Source organism: Drosophila rhopaloa, unplaced genomic scaffold (assembly GCF_018152115.1).
Source record: "Drosophila rhopaloa isolate 14029-0021.01 unplaced genomic scaffold, ASM1815211v1 contig_155, whole genome shotgun sequence".
In the NCBI taxonomy this organism is placed as follows: domain Eukaryota; kingdom Metazoa; phylum Arthropoda; class Insecta; order Diptera; family Drosophilidae; genus Drosophila; species Drosophila rhopaloa.
Window position 1 is genome coordinate 13,842,311 of NW_025335034.1, and position 21,312 is coordinate 13,863,622.

Here is a 21,312-nt window from a genome sequence, read left to right on the forward strand (position 1 = left end):
ATGTTGTTAGTGTGACAATAAATTAAAAAACATCGATCCATTGGTGTTTTTATCGAAAGTTTCTCCACCTCTATTTCTAAAGTATATGGTTTTATGTGTTTCTTTTTTAAAACTATTAATATGATACAAATGTATTAAACCCGAATTTTTTTTTTTAAATCTGTATGTTTTAATATAAATTTTATGATTAACCAAATGTCCTGGGGGATGTCCGAAAAACAAAATAAAGCAGTCTGTTTTTTTTACAAGTTACTACATTTGCGTTATAAGCACAGCCAAGCAAACGTACATAAATAAGATATGGAAAGAAATCTGGATTGGATCTAAGATGAAGTACATATTAAATCACAAATTTGACAACTATCCGAAATTGTATATATACATATGTATATATGTTTGGAAATTGATTAACGTCAGTTTTACTTTATTTGTTGTAGTTTTCTCTGTAATTGATTTGATAGATTCACAATAAAAGAATATGTGCACATAATATAAGTTAAGTTATTAATTTGAAAAGCATTGAGACAAGGAAAACTTGTAAGTGCATACATACAATTGGTCTTCGTAAACGGTGAATTTTTTCAAAACTTTCTCTTTTACTCTTTTATATTTTTATTAAATGTTTATTCATACATATTTTGACATTTCCAGCATTAGTAAAGAAAATCATTTTTTTTAATTGCAGTTAACTTGATTCTCTTTTATTTTATGGCACAGTGACGAGCCAGAGGTTTATGTAAATATACGCACATGTATAAATATGGACAGCAATCAAAAATCAAGAAGCGGCGTATTTTCATTATTCATTGCAGTAATACTGGGTTTGTATTTCTTTTCCATTGATAAGTTTTTGGTAGGCCACACAATGAAGAAAAGTATTTCTAAGCTATAAAACGGAGAAACATTTCAATAGTTACGCGTTAATTTCTATATTTTATAACCTTGCAGAGGGCATTATAATTTTTATAAGTTCGCTACGCAGTGCGTTTGTCCGTCTTACCGCCCGACTGTTCGTCCGTCCGTCCGTTTCTACGCAAACTAGTCCCTTAGTTTAAAAGCTATCTGCTTGAAACTTGCCCAAAAGTTGTCTTTCTATTGCAGGCAGTATATAATAAGGAACGCGCCGGATCAGGCGACTACATACAGTGGCTCACAGCTTATTTGACCCACACCTAATTTTCAACATTAAACAGGTATAACTCCTGAACCATAAGAGATACGCATAAAAATAAAACGCAGAAAGGTTAACTGTTGTTTTAACTTCAAAAATATGTTTTCATTTATTTATTCTAGCAAGGAACTTATTAATTAAACAATAGAATCTAAAAATAATGCCTTTTTCAATGTCACAGCTTATTTGACCCAGTTCATCAAATTAATTATAAAAAATTGCAAAAAAATTTTTTTAACTTTTAGTATTTGGTATGTCCGCCCTTTTGGGTCCACAACCGACTTCAGTCGATTGGGAATAGATTCGACCAATTTTTTGAGGTTCCTGGGGTGATTTTAGCCCATTCTTTGAGCAAAGCCGTTTTCAAGTCATTTTATTGGAAATATTGCGCTCCCGAATTTTTGACTCCCGCAAAGCCCACAAATTCTCAATAACATTAAAATCGGGTGACTGAGCTGGAGATTTCATTATATTGGGACAATTATATCCCAGCCAATATTGAACAATACCCTACTTATGCTTTGGGTCATTGTCTTGGTAGAACCGAAAACCCTGTTTTATTCCCAATTTCTCAGCACTTTAAAGTAAATTATCCTTAAGGATATTAAGATAAACATTTTTATTCATTATGCTTTCAATAAATTTTAGGTTTCCGACTCCTGCTGCGGACTTACAGGCCCAAACCATAACGTGTCCGCCGTCATGCTTAACGGTGGGTTTTAGATGTTTGTCCTGCAGCTCTGTATTGGCTTTACGCCATAGCTAAGAACGTCCTCGGACCAAATATATTAAATTTTGACTCATCAGCGAAAATTACGTAATATTTTTGGGTCTAAATGTATGGCGTAAAGCCAATACAGAGCTGCAGGACAAACATCTAAAACCCACCGTTAAGCATGACGGCGGACACGTTATGGTTTGGGCCTGTAAGTCCGCAGCAGGAGTCGGAAACCTAAAATTTATTGAAAGCATAATGAATAAAAATGTTTATCTTAATATCCTTAAGGATAATTTACTTTAAAGTGCTGAGAAATTGGGAATAAAACAGGGTTTTCGGTTCTACCAAGACAATGACCCAAAGCATAAGTAGGGTATTGTTCAATATTGGCTGGGATATAATTGTCCCAATATAATGAAATCTCCAGCTCAGTCACCCGATTTTAATGTTATTGAGAATTTGTGGGCTTTGCGGGAGTCAAAAATTCGGGAGCGCAATATTTCCAATAAAAATGACTTGAAAACGGCTTTGCTCAAAGAATGGGCTAAAATCACCCCAGGAACCTCAAAAAAATTGGTCGAATCTATTCCCAATCGACTGAAGTCGGTTGTGGACCAAAAGGGCGGACATACCAAATACTAAAAGTTAAAAAAATATTTTTTTGCAATTTTTTATAATTAATTTGATGAACTGGGTCAAATAAGCTGTGACATTGAAAAAGGCATTATTTTTAGATTCTATTGTTTAATTAATAAGTTCCTTGCTAGAATAAATAAATGAAAACATATTTTTGAAGTTAAAACAACAGTTAACCTTTCTGCGTTTTATTTTTATGCGTATCTCTTATGGTTCAGGAGTTATACCTGTTTAATGTTGAAAATTAGGTGTGGGTCAAATAAGCTGTGAGCCACTGTATATGATATATGTAGCTCCCATAGGAACAATTGGAAAAATTCAAAATATTAATATTATATTTAAATATTATTGAATTACGGTTTAAATTAAATTTTAATCGGACAACAATATCATATGGCTGCCATAGAATCGATGACAAAATGCAGCGCAAAATGGCTTCATGGTTTTTAGTAATATAGGCATAGAGATCGAAATGTCGTCGATTCGTAATAACTTCGGTTTTCCGAATTTTGCTTCCTTTCTTGTTTTAACTTAAGAAACACCAAAGCTATAGTCATTTCCGATCAATCAGTTATATACCAGCTATGGGATATAGTCGGTCGATCCTTATAAAATTTGGTAGGTCGGATTGATTGGCCAAATATAAAACCCATAAATCCTTGAAAAAATACATCGGCTTGAAAAGGGTACTGACATAAGCTCTTAGCTTAGGGAAAGAATTATAAAATCATACGAGAAGGTTGAAAGGACCCAAAAGTCGATTGGCATACTCGGATATATATTTCGCTGCACTAAAAGGTTGTTTTTCACTTTTAAAATTATTGATTTTTTCTAGGTTCAATTCGTTTGTAGAAACCATCATGCAGGGCCTGAAAAAAGGCTGTTGGGTGAATATCCTTACCAAAGTCCTTCTTATCATTAACTTTGATACGTGTTGAGAAGATCTGGGGGTTGACATTATCCCTTTATACGATTCTTACGCTTTCCTGGCCACTCAAAGCCATGGATTGGCCAGTGTGCCCTGCATTTTGCAACTGCGTGGGTCCTTTAAAAAGTCGCAAAGAACTCAGAATGGGAAAAATGGCTTCAGTGTATCCTTTCCCCAATGTTGACATTCGATTAGCATTAATCCTGCTTATTCAATTTTAATTTTTGGACACATGCGGTTGATTTTATTTTTACATTGTAAAGTCAAACAACTTTTCCTTTATTTTAAGTCACTAAAACAATTTTAGCTATAAAATTAATCATCATTCCATTAAGATTATAGAGGCAATTAAATAATATAATTTAAAAAAAATGGTCAAATGGATAAAATTTTAACAAAATAGTTATTTAAAACCCAAGTGTGCCAATAATTTAAAAATATATTTATTTAATAATAAATTAAAACGTAATTTTATGCATTTGGTTTGTAGTATTTAATTACTCTCGTAGCAATAGGAAATTATTTGTAAAGTAACTATTGTTGGTACCTAGTAGATCTTTCAAACACTGGTCTTAACATAAGTTTTTGTGTTGAATTTGCACCTAGATGGACTCAAAATCATGTACGCCTTAAGTAATGACTGAAATTATAAAATTAATTGAAAACACATAACTTTCCAATTATATTCAAATTATTATACCCTTTCAGAGATATTATAATTTTAATCAAAAGTTTGCAACGCAGTGAAGGAGACAATTAAGTAAATTTATGAAAACTTCCAATTTCAGTCAAAATTTCTAACCCTATAAAATATCAAACAAAAACACCTCTTAATTTCTAATGTAACAATTTGTGACGAAAAATGATATTACATGCCATTTTTTTTTCTATGCAAACTAGTCTCTCATTTTTAAAGCTATCTAAATAAAAATACCAAAAACCTTCTATCTATTGCAGGTAGTATATATTTCGGAATGGTCCGCATATAAAACAATGGGAACAAAATGGAAATAATAAGGTTAAGAAAAAAATGACCTAACTTTTGAAGAATAATCGGACGACTATGTTAAAAGGCTCTTATAGGAAAGATCGAAAAATGAATAGGATAATAATAGGAAAATCGACCAAACTCCTTTGGTTTTAAACACGTCGATATATTTGTTTAAGGTCAAGTAAAATCAGTATATATTGAAGAAAGTTTTAAAATGAATTTGATCGTTTAATTCGATCATCACAACTTAAAGTTTAAGTGAAAGTTGGGGTTAAACATAAATTAATAAAGCAAATACAAATTTTTTAATTTTAATTTTTTTTAATTTTTTGGTCCTATGGAAACTATATGATATAGATGTCCGATATTAATTTAATTAATACCGTAATTCCATAGTATTTAAATATTACCAGTTCCCAAAGAAGAACAAAAAAAATTTTTTAAATTATGTTATACTCTTTTAAATTTGTATTTCTATTGTTTCTATGGGAGCAATATGATAAAGTCGCTCGTTCCGACTTATATACTACTAGCCAAAAGTAAGGTAAATTTTCAATTAAAAATTCGCGGGCTTAAGATGACGGACTAGTTCTTTTTTCTTGAGTTAATGTCAGTATCAGTACTATATTTACGCTTGTGTTTACCAAACGATCAAGAGTGCATTTATCGATTTTTACAATGTCTGCTTTAATTGAGCAGAGAAGTAGTGCCATCAAATTTTGTTTACGGAATGAAATTTCGGCTGCGGAAACGTTGAGGATGTTGCGGAAGGCCTTTGGTGATTCTACCATGCCGCAGAAAAATGTTTATAAGTGGTACAAAGTCTTCAAAGAGGGTCGGGATCGTGTTGATGACTTGGAGTGCTCCGGACGACCATCGACGTCAACAGATGACCAACTCGTCAATGAAGTGAAGGAATTAGTGCTAAAAAATCGTCGGTTGACTGTTAGAGACCTTACTGATATGATCGGAATATCAGAAGGATCTGTGAAAACCATTTTGAAAGACCATTTGGGCCTACGAAAAGTCAAATCTCGTTTGGTACCGAAAACGCTCAATTTCTGCACTCGTTCTTCGTGACCAAATCGCCAAGAATTCGACGCATATCGTTCCGCAACCACCGTATTCTCCTGATTTGGCTCCTTGTGACTTCTGGCTATTCCCAAAACTTAAGAGACCACTTCGCGAAACGCGTTTTGAGTCGATTGAAGAGATAAAAGCGGAATCGACGAGGGCGCTCATGGCTATATCGGAAAGGGACTATATGGCCTGTTTCGAGGATTTGAAAAAACGTTGGCATAATTTTTTTTTATCGGGAGGAGATTACTTTGAGGGGGATGAAATTGATTCAGGAGAATAAATAAAGAATTTTCACTTTACAAACAAATTCACCTTATTTTTTGCCTACAGTTGTACTACATGCAATAGAAAGACAACTTTTGGGAAAGTATTTTAGTCAAAAGTTTGTAACGCAGTGAAGGAGACATTTTCTTGATCAGCATCACCAGGAGAGTCGATCTAGCCATGTCCGTCTGTCCGTTTCTACGCAAACTAGTCCCTCAGTTTTAAAGCTATCTGCTTGAAACTTTCCCAAAAGTTGTCTTTCTATTGCAGGTAGTATATAAGTGGGAACGAGCCAGATCGGGCGACTATATCATATAACTCACATAGGAACAATCGGAAAAAAGAATTCAAAAAAAGTATTACTTTGTTGTTTTGAATTATTGTTTGTTGTTCTGGAATTTATAAAATTTCGGCATGCCGAAGTTGGCTTCCTTTCTTGTTTCTAACAATTCAAATATAAATTTATAATTGACGTTATAACCTTTTTTGAATGCGTAAAAGTTTATTTCAACTAAAAGTATCTAAAAAAAAATGTAATCCAAAAATTTTGTCACTTAGGCACTGCCAGTCTTGAACACCTCTTCGAAAAAATGGTGACGCTCTACTAAATTGGTTTTTCACTATCAATTATGGGAAAGACTCCTGGTAATGGTATTTGGCTTAAACCAACAATTTCGATTTCAAAGAAAATCACGTCCTAACGAATTAAAAAAAATGTCTGATATCAAATTTTGATATACCTCTGTGTTAGTCATATTTATTAAATATTATATATTTTAAAATTTTTTTTAAAAAACGAATGACTAAATTATTAAACTAAATAGAACGCTGTGGTTAAATAGATAAATGAACAAATTTTTATAACTGAAAGGGTATTAAGACTTGAACCAAAGCTATCTTTAGAATTCACAAAATATTTGGTTTAATCTTTCAATTCATTTAATGTAAAAGTGGGAAAACGTAAATAATATATTTTGTTTAATCTGTCAATCCATTTAATGTAAAATTGGGAAAACGTAAATAATTTGTTGTTTTTATATTTTATGCCCGAAGGGATTGCGTTTTGCAACATGTTGTATGTTCGGCTACCAACCATCATCTCTCGTCTCGCCAATAAGGTTAGCGGTAAATGTCGATAGGATTGTGCAGTGAGATGTCTAGGTGATTGAAGCACCCTGCGGTAAAACAATTATTAAATATTAAGTTCGTAGGAATCTATATGAATGTATTAAAGTCCCACACTCTCACCCGCTTAGTCTCTGCGCTGTGGTACATTTAACCTTTTTTGTCTATATTGAGTATAAAGGTATGAGAAAAGTGTATAGAAACTTTCTTGGTTATTAGATACATTTTTGTATTTTTTCACATAAATACCTACTATAAAAACGGTTAGATTAAGGTTTTTTGTTGTACATGGTTAATGCAAAGAAATTTACCTTCTCTGACTAAAAAAAACAAAATAATATTTATATTCTAATTTCAGTCAAACACACATTGGCTGATGTGTTACAATGTTATAAGTGCTCCGTATCTATAGAAAAATATGTGGTAGACAATAAAACGATGACGACACCACTATGCTCAAAGTTTCAAGAGTCTTCTAATTATATGGTGCAGTGTCCATATTCAACAATGTGTTTGAAATCTATTTCAATACTACACCTACAAAATGGACAAGAAAAAGAAGCTATTACCAGGGGATGCGCTCAACAAAAAAATACTACACAGGTGTGATAATTTAAGGAAACGAAATATTATAACAATCCCTAACTTATTTTTAGATTTTTCGCAATAAGCAGTGGGAACAAGAACATTTGGTTCAAGAAGTGTATGATGAAGGATGTAGACCCATAATCAACGATCTTTCGGGAGGATCAATAAAAAGACATTGCTATTGCCGCGGAAATCTTTGTAATACAGCTGGTTCTTTTAACACTAAAAGTAATGTATTACTTACGCTGTTTTTCGTTTGTAGCATCTACCAAAAGTTTTAAAACAACCGATAACTTGAGTAGCTTACTCTGGTGGTAACTGTTTTTTATATTGAGTCTTTAAGTTAACGTACACTTTTGACACAATTCGTCCGCAGTGTTGATAATGGACCAGTTATTAAAAAAAGAAAATGTTTTTGTTTACTGAGTTTTCCAAAAAGGTTTTTCTTTGTATATAATAATTCTGAAAATAACTTGTAGAATCCTAATAAAGTATGGAAGATGTTAGGAGATAATTAAATTAGCTGTATTAATTGCCTAATAATGTTGGAGATTTTTATAGATTATTAAACATCTAATAAGTTAAAATACGACTCCTAAGATAACAAACTATTTCGATTTTTTTTTAATGCGTGGTATGAGTACTAGGAGCTACTAATGGTTTATAATCAAAGCAAAACCTTTTGGTGGAAAAAAAGCATAACAAGTAATATTTTTGTATAGCTATGAACATACACTTTACATCTTTTATAACCTTATGTATTATTTATATTGATAAAGCTGAACAAGCGTGGGGTTGGTCATTCTCGCACACTTGACTTTGCTCAAAAATAGAGAACGCACTTTCCGCTTTTTTTGGGAAAAAGAAAACATAGTCAAAGGTCGGCAAAGGTTAGAATTAATGAGCATAGTAAGGGTTCCCGAATCCAACTTTGAGTCTTGAACACAGCAAGGGAGGAGCAAGTTACGGGTTCTCGACAGTACACATAAAAAATTCCGAAAAGTCGCCCAAGCGATGGCGAAAAGAACCCAAAATATTAAATTATATACTTCTATCAAATCACTGCCTTTTTATTGGGACAGGGGAAACGGAAATCACGGAAAGAGGACATCTGAGGAGGGAATTTCTGTTACGAACGCCCGTAAAAAAATCTTCAAGATCGATTTAAAACTTTTGTAGGTATGCAGATCAAATTTAACAAGAAAGGAAAGCTAACTTCGGGCGGAGCCGAAGTTTATAAACCCTTGCAGAATATTCTGTAAATTATATTCTCCAAAATTATTCATGCTTTCTTAATACTCATAAAAAATCTTAACTTCCTAACTTTACAAACACCAATGTTATGGCATTTCCAATCGTTCAGTTATATGGCAGCAATAGGATATAGTCGGCCGACCCGGCTCATTCCGACTTATATATTACCTGCAATCGAAAGACAACTTTTGGAAAAGTTTTAAGCAGATAGGTTTAAAACTGAGGAACTAGTTTGCGTAGAAACGGACGGACGGATGGACGGACAGACAGACGGACAGACGAATATGGCTAGATCGACTTCCCTGGTGATGCTGATCAAGAATATATATACTTTATAGGCTCGGAAATGTCTCCTTCACTGCGTTTTGACTAAAATTATAATACCCTCTGCAAGGTATAAAAATCTCCGCAATTAATACTCCGCGAATTCTTCGCACCTTGACGATATAAAAGAATAATTGTCTTTACTAGAAATGCGTATAGTTTGAACACAAGGACTCCAAGGACTCAAAAAACCCTTTAGGGCACAAGAATCGCAACAGCGAGTGGTAGTACGTGTTTTTAGGGAAGAAAAAGGTGCCGTAGCAGAAATTGGTAGTATCCAAATTAGTTTAAAAAAATTAACTAAACTAGATCGATAAAAATTTGTGACGCTCCAGAGCGCAAAATATAAGTAAATTAACATTAGGAAATATGCGTCTTTACAGAGAACGGTCGTGCTTTTGTTTTGCGCTCCGAATTTTCATTTTTCTTATTGAAACCACCGGGGTTTACTTAAATCTCTTTAACGTTTCTACACCTTTAAGTGTCTTCTAACAACTTTTCATTCGCTTCGCGAGTGCATCGTGATTAACTTGTGTTTAGTAAATAAAAAGTTTTTATCATTATTTAATTCGGTGCTGGTTTGTTGTTATTGTTTTCCATTGTCTTTCTCTTCGTCGTTGAGCGCTGTTGGAACGGCACGCACTCCAACGGTAATATCTCTCAGAGGTGTTTTATACCGGAGTTAATCGGTTAATAATCCCGCTCTCTCTCTCTTTTTGTTTCTATCTCGTTTCGTGGTGTCTAACATCAAAGTTATTCCGTGTTTCGCTCTGTCACTCCCTTTGTTCTCTTATTAAAAAGTTTTTGAGCGCTTTGGATTTTTTTGTCCGCTATAGCGCACAGTGTTCCGTGGTCAGTGATAATGGCTTTCTGTTCTTTAAAAAATTGCAAGAAAATTATCTCGGCTGGACAGCAATGTATTCCCTGCCATACATGTGAAAAAATTAATCACGCAAAGTGTCATGGCTATTCTGGCCTGGTTCGTGATGCCATCGATAAGAGGAGTGGCCTACGCTACTACTGCGATGAATGCATCGTATACGAGAACCAGGCAATATCTAAAAGCAGTGTTACGGAATTAATCCGGAACTGCCGTAAAAATACGGATCTGCTCGTGGCGCTTGGCAGCTCACTAGTCGCATGCTAGCTGAGCCCGATTCCTCAACGCGCAAAAAAGTCGCGGTCTGTGGGCATTCTATGGCAGGTGCCGTGCAACCTGCTGCCCGCGATTCGATTCCAGCTTAGCTGCCAATCTTAGGCGCCACTCAAATGGTACTAAGATCGGGGGCGAAAAAGTGATTCGGTACCCGAAGTTGCTGGAATCGATGTGGCTCCGCTAGGTACTTCCGCTCTGTCCGATCAAAATAAAGTAGTGGCCCCAACACCTCATGTAGACTTAACGTCCGGATTACTGGCCGATACTGGTAGTACAGATACAAATTCTGTAGTACCAAAAAGGGTTGCATGTGTTGTTAATTGTGTTCGGGAGCCCCAGCTAAAACATGTATTTGTTTCACGGCTCGCCCCAGACCTCTCATCACTGGATATTACGGCTTATATCCGTAACAAAATCCAAGTTGATGAGTTGAAGGTCGAACAATTTAAATTTTCGTATGCTAGGAAAGTATCATCATTTAAGATTGGTATTCCTTGTGCTCTTTTTGCATCTGTGTGTTCCGCCAGTTTCTGGCCCGACGGCATAATTGTAAAAGAGTACGGAGCTAAGAGAAAAAAGAATAGTTCAGGGAAAACGGAAAATACCATTAAAGAACCATCCCCATCGCCCTCCACATCCTCTTCTGTCCCAAAAACTAGCCTCCTCTTTTCTTCTCTCCTATCAGAATACAAGAGGCCTACTTAGTAAGATGACTAAATTGTATTCGGATAGTTTTTCTTTCCCATATAATATTATAGTATGTACAGAGACCTGGTTAAGGCCGGATATTCTAAGCTCCGAAATTCTCCCGGGTAAGTACACAATTTATAGGCTTGATCGTCAGTCCAGACGGGGAGGGGGAGTCCTGATTGCTGTCGACTCCACCTTTTCGTCTGAATTACTAACTTTCGAAGAATTTTATGACATCGAATTCCTAGGTATAAAATTATCGTTTCCCGGTAGTTTTGTATATATTACTTGTTCATACATGCCACCATCATCTGAGTTCCCTATTTACGCAAATCACCTTTCCGTTATTCAGTCCATTTCCAAAAAACTGTCAGATCGAGATCAGTTAATAGTATTGGGTGATTTTAATATACCTAGTGCGACATGGTCCCCTGACGAAAACTCTAACATTTTACTTCCTTTAGCGCAGCATGACTTTATTGACGGCTTGCTTGACATTGCGCTATCCCAAGTGAACCATGTTAAGAACTCCTTAGGACGTTTACTGGACTTGTGTTTTGTTTGAAATTCAGAAGGCGTTTGCCTATCAAGAACGTCACCACTTACACAACCGGAAGATCCTTATCATCCAACTATAGAGCTGACTGTAGACGCAAGAACAGAGCTGAATAAAAAATCCGAAAAGTCGGTTAAACGAATCCGCTGCTTTCGTAAGGCAAACTTTCATATTTTAAATACTTTTATTGGATCTGCAGCGGGGAGGTGGGAATTCGATGTCATTAAATTCTTCGAAAGTTAATAATTCAGACGAAAGGGTTGAGTCCTGATTGCTGTCGAATTAACCCTTTTGTCTGAATTACTAACTTTCAAAGAATTTAATGACATCGAATTCCTAGGTATAAAATTATCGTTTCCCGGTAGTTTTGTATATATTACTTGTTCATGTATCCCACCATCATCTGAGTTCCCTTATACGCAAATCACCTTTCCGTTATTCAGTCCATTTCCAAAAAGCTGTCAGATCGAGATCAGTTAGTGGTATTAGGTGATTTTAATATGCCTAGTACGACATGGTCCCCAGACGAAAACTCTAATATTTTACTTCCTTTAGCGCAGCATGACTTTATTGCTTAACATTGCAGTATCCCAAGTAAACCATGTTAAAAACTCCTTAGGACGTTTACTGGACTTGTGTTTTGTTTCAAATTCAGAAGGCGTTTGTCTATTAAGAACATCACTTACATAACCAGAAGATCCTTATCATCCAACTCTAGAGCTGAGTGTAGATGCGAGAACAGAGCTGAATAAAAAATCCGAAAAGTCGGTTAAACGAATCCGCTGCAAACTTTCATCGTTTAAATACTTTTATATCAGGCTATGACTGGTCCGAATTTTATTCATGCACTAACATCGCTGAGGCCGTTAATATTTTTTATAATGCATTGAACACCTTCTTTTATCTGTGTGTTCCGCTATACTATCCGTCAATTTAAAATAAGCCTCCATGGTTTAATAAGGAGTTTTCTTACCTAAAAAATGTTAAGTCCAGACTTTTCAATAAATTTAAAATGTGCGGTTCACAATTTGCCTTCCTCCGATTTTACCTTGCTTAACGCCCGGTGTTCTAAAAGCTATCTGAATCGTTGTAGGGTCCAATTTTCACAAGATCCAAAACAGTTTTATAATTTTGTTAACACTAAGCGTAAATCAGCCTGATCAGGCAATTGTCGATCTATTTGCCCAGTTTTTCCAGACAACATATTCTGTTTCACCCCGTCCAAATCCATCTTATTAAAATGCCATACCCAAGTCGAACTTGATTTTTTGTCCGAGGTTAAGCGAAAGCTCCCTTCTTTTGGATCTCCATAAAGTTAAGCCAGTCTATTCACCGGGTCCGGACGGAGCTCCAGGCTGCGTGCTTAAATACTGTGCTGAAACTCTGTGTAGACCTCTGTACAAATTGTTTACCTTGTCTTTAAAAACATCTCATTTCCCACTTATTTGGAAGAAGTCATTTGTCATTCCCCTTCATAAGAAAGGAAATACATGCAATACAAGTAATTACAGAGGCATATCCAAATTATCCGCCATCCCAAAGCTTTTCGAAAACTTTATTACACCCCATTTGCAACATCTTTGTAGATCGATTATATCTCCATGTCAACATGGATTTATAAGGCGAAGATCTACGACGACAAACCTCTTGGAGCTAACGTCTTTTGTAATAAATGGCTTTAGAAAGAACATGCAGACTGACGTAGTTTACACTGATTTTAGTAAAGCGTTTGATTCAGTAAATCACTCGCTTCTTGTAATAAAGCTAGACTTATTAGGGTTTCCATGTGATCTTCTAACATGGATCTCAAGTTATCTGTGTGGTAGGACTCAACGAGTCCTCTTTAAAAACTCGATCTCTGATTTGATCCGAGTTACTTCAGGCGTCCCACAAGGAAGCCACCTTGGCCCACTTCTTTTTACTTTATTTATAAACGATCTCCCTCTAGTCTTGACAAAGTCGCGTGTCCTTATGTACGCAGATATGCCTGCAATATAAGGAAATTTCTAGCAGTTCAGACTTACAATCTGAGCTAAATGCTTTTCAAACATGGTGTTGTGAAAATATTTTGGATTTAAATAGCGCTAAGTGCAAAGTAATGACATTTTTTCGGGTGAACCCACAACATGCAACGTATACGCTGGATGGTTGCGCGTTGTCTAGAATTACGCATGTTGATGACCTTGGCGTCCTCCTTGACCCTAAACTTAAGTTTTGTGACCATGTTACTTCTATGGTGAATAAAGCCAGGGAAGTACTTGGATTTATTAAAAGGTGGTCAAAGGAATTCGATGATCCCTATGTTACAAAGACTGTTCATTTCACTAGTCCGTCCAATCCTCGAGTACTGTTCTGCAGTTTGGAGTCCTCAGTATGGTGTACATATAGACCGGATAGGGTCTGTTCAAAATAACTTTTTATTATTTGCTCTACGGGGCCTTACCTAGAATGCAAGCCTTATTTTACCATCCTACTATAGTAGACTTCTCCTAATTAATCTACCATCCTTAGTAAATCGTAGAACGATGCTTGGCACAACTTTTATCTATAAACTTATTCACGGGGATGTGGAGAGTCCCGAGTTACTGGGTCGCATAAGCTTCTCCGTGCCTAATAGAATTACCAGGAACTACGTTCCTCTTACATTAAATATTTGTAGATCTAACTTTGATATGTATGAACCGTTTAAAGTACTGTGTAACGACTATAATAGACTATACCACAATATTTCCACTACCGACTCTTTGCCAAGCCTAAAATCATTAATTTTATCTTACTTAGCACAAAATTAGTATTAGTATTAGTCTCGTACGTATTTCTAATCTTAGTCTGTCCGCTTCTACATCGTGCTTTTAACTTCTCGCGATCTCGTTTTTACGCCTATTAGGCTCCGCGCGTAACAAGCACTGCTTGGTGTCGTAAGGGCCACTTGTTTGCGCTGATCATAGTGCATCAACGTCCGAATAAAGTATAATAATAAGCCTAGGTTAAGAGAAAAACATGAAGTTTAAATAATAAAAGCATGAAGCGAAAGTCAAATAGTCAGGCGAGCGCGCCAAAAAGAAGAGCTGGGCACACTGACCACCTGGCCACATGCGCTAAGTCGCATGGCACGGGTTTTGCTGTTGTACGGCCACACTAATCGGGCCAACCGGTATAAAAAGGTCACCTGGGTCTAGTACCCCATCCAAATACATTGTAGTTAGCCTCCCTTTACCCACTCCCAGAAAGACCGACCGTCATCAGTGACAGACGGTCTTGGGGATTCCACTACCAACTCCCGACTTTGAGGGACGAAGCCGCCATCAGTGGCAGCCAACTTCAATCTCGAGCCATCACTCGGTTCCCCGAGTCGATCACCCGCTCGGGTCCCACTTGGCTCGCCGAGCTAACCTTGCCAGACCCACAGTGGGACCTAAGTGGCCCCCAAACTTTCTCTCATAACATGGAAGACCTAAGTGGCCTCCAAACACTTCTCTCATCACCTGGAAAACCTAAGTGGCCTCCAAACCTTCTCTCACCCTGGCAGACCTCAGTGGTCTCAGGACGTAACTAGACGTAAGGGGAAATATATCCTGGCCTAGTCCAGAGGGACCCCGTCGGGACGTACCTACCTAGACGTAAAGGGAAACATATCCTGGCCTAGTCCAGAGGGGCCCCGTCGGGACGTACCTACCTAGAGGCAAAGGGAAACATATCCTGGCCTAGTCCAGAGGGACCCCGTCGGGACGTACCTATCTTTGTCTTAAACTCTTAAACGCACGTGTCATTCTCTGGGAACCGGGTCCAACTCTTACAGCAACCACTCCTGTCATAAATAAAATTGTTGGAACGAACACCTGGACACCGTTGAACTATCTCAGTACAGCAGGAACGTTACAAATTCAATTTAGAATTTTAGGGAACGACTAAAGCTTTTACAATTTTTATGGTTTAAAAATATGTTTCATTTTAAATTTTAGTTAGTATGTTAAGTAATAAGCTATCAACGACTAAACTTTTACTCTCGAATGCGAAAATAAATCATTCGTGTTGTGATACTAGTATTCTACAGAGTTGTCCGGAGGTTGTTAATTTATTTTTTTTGAATTTGATAAAAGTTGAAATTTTATGATACAGCTGACAACAAACAGAGAGCATAGATCTCCGATCTTAGATTAAAAGTTAACATTACGTTTGCTTCAATGTTAACAAAATAAAATAATGAATTGAAATGAGCAAAACTAGAACAACTGGACTCCGAATTTTTTTAAATTTTGATGAAAATAATTCGGAGTCACCAAACAAGAAATTTTAAACTGGGCAACTTACTGGCAAATAATTTTGTTGAACATGTGGTAACGTTGCAAACGTATTTTTGTAAATTACAGTCAGCTGTTTAAATAATACAAGCTGAATTGTTTTCAAACAAATTTGTAAAAAAAATGCATTTTTTTTGCCTTTATCTAAGCTGTAGGCCGTCGAAATGCTACGAGGCATATATATACCGCAGAGTTCTCTCATTAACTTATTGCTTATTTATGGGATACAAGAAGTAATAGCGTTGAAGACACTTAGGTCAGAAAAATGAAAAAATATCATTATAAAAACATGTCATTTTGTTCAAACACCTCTAAAACATGTCCGCTCTTAGCTGAGTAACTGCATCGCGGAATTTTGGTTAGCTTCAGCACATTAGTTTTTGGAAAGTATACGAAAAAAAACTTATAAACCGAGAGGAAAACAGGGAAAATCGGAAAGCCGCAAGTATATATACCCTTGCAGTTGTTACAAATCCACTACATTTCGATTTCTATGCCTATATTACTAAAAACAATGAAGGTTTGCCGATTTTGCGCTGCATTTTCCATCGTTTCTATGGCAGCTATTGTTGTCCGATTTTAATTTAATTAAAACCGTAATTCCATAATTTTTAAATATTATGAAATCCCAACAACAAAAAATAATTAAAAACAACAAAACTATACTTTCTTTAAATTGTTTTTTCCGACCGAAAAAGTTCATACTGCTTTTTCCATCGATTCTATGGCAGCTTTTGTCCGATTTTAATTTAATTAAAAACCATAATTCCATAATTTTTAAATATTATGAGATCCCAACAACACAAAATAATTAAAAACAACAAAATTATACGATTATTCCTATGTGGGTTATGTGTCCCCCGATCGGGCTTGTTCCGACTTATATACTACATGCAATAGAAAGACAACTTTTGGGCAAGTTTCAAGCATATAGCTTTAATTTTAATTTTTTTAATTTTCTTTTTTCCGATTGTTTCTATGGGAATTATATTATATAGTCGCCCGATCCGGTTCGTTCCGAGCAATAGAAAGATAACTTTTGGAAAAGTTTCAAACAGATAGCTTTAAAACGGAGGGACTAGTTTGCGTAGAAACGGACGGACAGACGGACGAACGGACAGAAGGACATGTCTAGATCGACTCTCCTGGTGATGCTGTTCAAGAATATATACTCGTATACTTTATAGCTTCGGAAATGTCTCCTTTATTGCGTTGCAAATTTTTGACTGAAATTGCAAGGGTATAAAAAGGAAGATAATTAAAGGTAGAGACTGACGTCACTGCATTGCGCATGGGCTTAAAGGTGCGTACGATTAAACACAAGTAGACAAAATTTAAAAAAAGAGTTCTGAGTTTTGACGCATTTGCATCGCGCATGTGTGTCCAGAATAGAACAAGGGGAGGATTTTCATAGTTTAGTTCAGAGTTATGACGCCACTGCATCGCGCAAGGTTGATTAATACTGGAAAGTGAACAGAAAAAATAGACAAATGAAAAAGAAATTTTAAGGAAAACTTCGAGAGCTATTAAATTGTATTTATTACTAGCAGGGTGGCCGCAGCTTCGCTTGCGATGTCTTATGTTTGCATTATTTCTGTCTCCATACAGGAAGCTCTTAAATATTAAGACATAATTTTTTAAATAGTGCAATTTATGCAATGTTTATATCGAATAATAAGATTAAAAACTACAAAAACGCATTTATATATGTACAAAATGCAATTATGCTAATTGGTATATCACAACTGCACATAATTAATAAATAACCAAATATTCATTTAAATGTTAATCATTTATGACTTTACTAATTAAGAAAAAACGAAACTAACTGGCAAATTTGTAAGTTAACATCAGAGATATCAACAAATTTGAACATTCAATAGAAAAAATTAATAGTCCGAGAAAGGCGAACTAAAATAATAATATACACATACGGTTATACACCAACATACACGGTTATGCAAAGAAATTTTCCTATTAATTAGGCAAAAAAACACAACTCGCGGCAAATTTTCTTGATACGTCTCTGACCAAATTGAAAGTTTCCCCGTTAACTCGCGGCAAATTTTCTTGATACGACTCTGACTAAATTGAAAGTTTCCCCGTTAACTTCTTCTTTTGCGCACTTGCTACACTCTTTCCTGTCTCTCTATCTACTGCGATCTCCCGCTCTTATGTTTCCTAACATCGCGTGGCAAAACACTGTAAAAATAAACACCGCAAAAAACAATTTGAATGGTATATTTTTACTACACTATCAAAAACCGGGCCAAACAGATTTACGCTAAAAAACGTCTTTTGCGTATTCTGGCAGCAATAACTGTAAAGAGCACTTAAACTCGATAATAGATCGTCTTTTTGCTTAGTTTCTTTGTTTAGAATATAGCTAGAGCTTTGGTAAAACCATCAAATGAATCGTTAAGGCTTAAGGAAAAACTTTACCGAAGGAATTTTTGATACTCAGTTTAGAAGTGCCATTATTCGACGTTTAAAGAGATTTTTGGCTAAATTGTAATTTTAGAACGTGTGTTAAAAATAGTAAAAAGGCTTAAATCTAAGCGGTCAAATTTTTTAAACATTTATAATGTCTTAATTTATTTTTTGGCGAAAACACGGATTCGATTGGTTAAAACACGAGAACACGGAATAGTTTTGAAAATCGGTATCGGTACCACCGCATAAGCATTTGGCAAGACAGGAAGATCAAGCTCAGATACCAAAAACTACCTGTTAGCATTTAAGCACGAACATAATTGTAATTGTACACATAAGAGTTTTCTGGGCAGAGGTTCCACATTTAGATCAATATGCCACAATACATATATTTATATTTTGACTGCAGAAAGAGAAGGTTCTTTATTTGAGATTAACAAATCAACAAGAAACTTAAAAACAACTACGGGAAATACCACAAACTGCAAGTTATAGTTCACTCGCACGCCCCTCTGTCGGCAGGAATCGGTGCAAAGGTAGCAGGATCGCGACGTGGTGCCATAATATTCAAACACCTGAGTGATTTATTTTTGTATACTTTATACTGTTCCTGGAAGATTGAATGGCCTACAAACCAAAATTTAGATGTTCTGTGAGATTCGGATCCTTAATCCTGAAAATAATAAGTGTATAACAGAACCTAACCATATGTTTAACTACAATGCACCAGCTCCTGCTCTTTGAGTGCCAAAAAAAACAACTACTTTGAATAACCACATCAAAAAAATGAAAAGACAAAGTCAATATGCAAAACGTACCTGAAGACTTAGCAAGAAATGTTACTTATAATAAACGCGCCCACAAACATAAGACTGAAATACAAAACAGAAGTTAGAAGTTGCGTTCATATTTACAGACACTTACTGAAATAAATAACTAATACTAGATGCTACAAATTTTTGTTTTTTTCTATAAAAAACATGTACAGTAATATTTTAAACTATTGTTTAAATTAATGTTATTTTATGTGTTTTATTTTGTTTAATAGTTACCCTGAAGACAGTTGCCGAAGCGCAGCCGAAATATAACAAAATTATTAAAATAAAATTGGATTAAAAATTAAACAACTAAATAAATATAAAATTGTTTTAAAATTAACTCCTTTGACAGCAAATTGCTTAAATTTATATTATGGCACAACTGAAACTTTGGCTGGCAAATCAGTAGCCAATATAGACACAAAAATCAAAGAGCCTGCATAACAAAGTCTTAAAGTTAAATGCTTACAAGAACAAATGAGAATCCAAGAGCATAGGATATAGCATAAAATAAAATAATAATATAATATAATTCGAGATAATTTTTTTATCTAACGATTTAAAATATATTTTTAATTCTATAAAACTTGAACCACTGAAAAATGTATCGGAAATCGGCAGATTTCTTCGTTCTAAAAAAACGCATAATAATCAAAATATTTATACTTTTTTTTTCGTTTGCCGCAGTTTGCTTCTTTTTTTGAATATTTAATAATTTTTTATTCCCATTTTAAATTCAATTCTTCGTTGAAGAGTATTCAATAAATTATATATATTAATATGTATTATTTTCTTGATTATCGAATCTTAAAGTATAAATATATCCTGCTTGGTAGCTCGCATTTACTACAGACTATCTTATCTCCAATTATAATCCAAACTTTTTTCCATCACTTGACTCGATTTAGGGCAACCGACTCACAGTCTTTGATTTTATTCATGTTACTGTAATTTTATTGTAAGCTGTTAAATTTAGTGGGTCTTAATTGATTTAGGACTGATTCTGTGACAGCAAATCAGGCCTTCTTTTGAAAAGACCTGATGGATGAAGGAACAAAGGAAAAATTAGAGACAATTCATGTCAACAGAATATTTTTATACCCTTACAGAGGGTATTATAATTTTAGTCAAAAGTGTGCAACGCAGTGAAGGACACATCTCCGACCCTATAAAGTATATATATTCTTGATCAGGATCGCCTCCTGAGTTGATATAAGCATGTCCGTCTGTCCGTCCGTCCGTCTGTCCGTCTGTCTGTTTCTACGCAAACCGGTCTCTCAGTTTTAAAGATATCGAATTGAAACTTTGCACACACCCTTCTTTCCTTTGCACGCAGTATATAAGTTGGAACGGCCGGAATCGGCCGACTATATCCTATAGCTGCCATACAACTAATTGATCGGAAATGCCATAACTTTGGTGTTTGTAAAGTTAGAAAGTTGGGATTTTCTATGGGTTTTATGTTTGGCCGACTATATCCTATAGCTTCCATATAACTGAACGATGGGAAATGCCAAAACTTTGGTGTTTATAAAGTTAGGAAGTTGGGATTTTTTACGTGTATTAAGAATGCATCATATGAATAGTTTTTGAGAATATAATTTACAAAATATGAATAGTTTTGGAGAATATAATTTACTGAACATTCTGCAAGGGTCCGCCCGAAGTTAGCTTTTCTTTCTTGTTTAATATAAAATTATTACAGCATATGAGATCAAATTAATTTACATAAATATCGGATTGTAATATTCTTTCTTTACTTAAAGGAAGACATTTTGGTTTATTAAATATTATTTTTGGTGCTCTATATATACACATTTTTAACGAGGACGGAAGCTAACTTCGGCAAGCCGAAGTTTTAATACCCTTGCAGACTTTGCCGAAATTGCTAAAACTAAAAAAGTAGCGAAAGGAATAATACATAAATAAACTATATATACATAAATAAACTAGATTTGCATCGTTTGATGTCAATTGCTTTTATACTGCAAAAATGTCATATAACAAGAAAGGAAAGCTAACTTCGGGCGAAGCCGAAGTTGATATACCCTTGCAGAATACTTTGTAAATTATATTCTCCAAAATTATTCATATGATGCATTCTTAATACTCATAAAAAATCCCAACTTCCTAACTTTAATAACACAAAAGTTATGGCATTTGCAATCGTTCAGTTATATGGCAGCTACAGGATATAGTCGGCCGATCCATATGAAATTTGGTAGGTCGGATTAATTGGCCAAAAATAAAACCCATAGGAAATCCCAATTTTCTAACTT

At 35.2% G+C, this 21,312-nt stretch overlaps 2 protein-coding genes across 3 annotated transcripts in view; one reads left to right on the plus strand and one right to left on the minus strand.

Annotated features, from left to right (window-relative positions):
• LOC108043611 (rabankyrin-5) overlaps positions 1 to 21,312 on the minus strand; it is a 125,661-nt gene that overhangs the window by 23,629 nt on the left and 80,720 nt on the right. The window lies entirely within an intron of this gene.
• LOC123037318 lies at positions 314 to 8,560 on the plus strand. Its single transcript, XM_044457434.1, has 4 exons — positions 314 to 333; positions 718 to 821; positions 7,272 to 7,516; positions 7,570 to 8,560. Exons 1-4 carry the CDS (start codon positions 329 to 331, stop codon positions 7,780 to 7,782), a joined length of 567 nt encoding a protein of 188 aa, XP_044313369.1. The 5' UTR covers positions 314 to 328; the 3' UTR covers positions 7,783 to 8,560.

Coding starts and splice junctions, on each gene's coding strand:
- LOC123037318 (XM_044457434.1), top strand. Junction 822..7,271: donor ATTCATTGCAGTAATACTGG/GTTTGTATTTCT, acceptor TTCTAATTTCAG/TCAAACACACATTGGCTGAT. Junction 7,517..7,569: donor AACAAAAAAATACTACACAG/GTGTGATAATTT, acceptor ACTTATTTTTAG/ATTTTTCGCAATAAGCAGTG.